General features: G+C 36.1%; 1 protein-coding gene across 2 annotated transcripts in view; it reads right to left on the bottom strand.

The window, feature by feature from the left end:
- Positions 1-1839, bottom strand: part of LOC106461537 (Down syndrome cell adhesion molecule-like protein Dscam2) — a 97437-nt gene that overhangs the window by 13850 nt on the left and 81748 nt on the right. For both annotated transcript variants that reach the window (XM_022388526.1, XM_022388527.1), the window contains exon 22: positions 748-959. In XM_022388526.1, the coding sequence (XP_022244234.1) occupies positions 748-959 (212 nt within the window). The remainder of the gene's footprint in view (positions 1-747; positions 960-1839) is intronic.

The following is a 1839-nucleotide window of genomic DNA, read 5'->3' on the forward strand; positions in this document are numbered from 1 at the left end:
AAAATAACGTAACACCGTGTCGTATTTACTTAACGTGGGGCAGTTGCCCTATATTCTAGGGGAGTGTATAATTATTAATTAATAGGCATTATAGGCCAGAGGAAATTTTGCGCCCCTTCACACCTGCGCCCGGGAGCGACTGCCTCCCCTTGTCCCCTCTTGCTACGCCACTGGTAAGTATTCTTACTTAGTCAGCAATCAATAATAATTATAGTTACAAGTTTCCTTACTTAGTCAGCGATCAATAGTAATTACTGTTATAAGTTCCCTCACTTAGTAAGCGATCAATAAGAATTACAGTTACAAATTCCCTTACTTAGTCAGCAGTCAATAAATTGACCGGGATTAGTCTCCATCAAAATACCAATTAATGACAAACGATTTTGTTTCTTTCTTCCCCGGAATTTTATCATACAAAATATTAGAATTACGATATCACTAACATTAAAAACTTGTAATTACAAAGAATGTTTTTGAAAAACAGGTTTTTATGTCAAAAATTCTACTACAATGTAAGATATTGTAATTACTGTGGTGATAAAGATGTAGATGTATGTAGAAGTAGCTGGCTTAAACGCATGTGCTTCTAAAAAGAAAGAAGAACAAAACGAAAGCGAAGGTCAAACACGTTGGCATGAAAGAATTTGTAAGATGTTTTGTTTAAATAAGACACAAACATCAGACCTAGACAGTTAAATTTAGTGGTAATGAATATGTTTTGAACCTCTACTATAACGATGAACTTACAGGCTGGGGGACGTCATAATTATTTCCCGACCCTCTGGTAGATCCATGAAAACTTTCTCCCTCTCTATTAGCGACCTCTCTCGGTAAAACGGGAATTTTTGTCATGGCGTATGGCGAAGGAAAGTAAGTCGGTTCACCGATATCTCCATATTGTTTCTCCAGCTCTGTCATTACAAGAGTTTCGCCCTTGGGATCATCAGAATGATGCACCCCTGAAATTAAGTAATGAATAAGTCATCATAATCCGTTTATCTTAATTCTAATAATTTGTTTCCACAGTAATACTTGTCTTGTTCTTATGCTGTAATTCTCAGTGCTGATGTAAGAAATAACACAAATATTACACAGTCTAGTGACAAAAAAATAAGTATTAAGCTAAATTTCACGTGGTAAAATCGCTTTCAGTGAATTTCGCCTTGAATCATCAGCAAACATGGACAAGGGCAGAGGCAAATCGGAAGAAACATTAGGCTTTTGCTGGTGGTGAAGACTTTGCATTCTCCGGAATTCGTTCAAAAAATTCTTAAATATTTTTAAGAATATGAAATATACACAGACCTACGTTTAGGAAATCTATTCACGACGGCTGTCTTCTATTTCGTTAATGCATGCAATCCTCCGAGTTGCATCAGATAGTAACGCAATGCTGCGAGCACCTGACCTCTCGATTAACCACGCAACGGAAATAAAGCAACTGTAGAAGTGAATCGTCCGTGAAGGTACACTTGCCATTAAATTGATTATCTTTCTGTCAGAGCAAACAACCTACTTTGATCAAAAATAAAAATCAACCAGATTTTTTTTGTTTTTGTTTTTTGTTTGTAATTAAGCACAAAGTTACACAATTTGCTATCTGTGTTCTTCCCATCACAGGTATCGAAACCCGGTTTCTAGCGTTGTAAGTCTGCAGACATTCCGCTGTGCCACGGGGGGGGGGGGGAGATCATATAATAAACAAAGCTAATTAAAATATTCTGTTCTTATATTCTTACTTATAACGATTATAATGTATTTCTAATCAATTGAACACCCTCACTGTTAACGATATTTTTTACCGTAAAGACAACATATAAAATTTGCATCTGAATAGTT

The sequence above is a fragment of the Limulus polyphemus genome, unplaced genomic scaffold (genome assembly GCF_000517525.1).
Source record: "Limulus polyphemus unplaced genomic scaffold, Limulus_polyphemus-2.1.2 Scaffold982, whole genome shotgun sequence".
In the NCBI taxonomy this organism is placed as follows: Eukaryota; Metazoa; Arthropoda; class Merostomata; order Xiphosura; family Limulidae; genus Limulus; species Limulus polyphemus.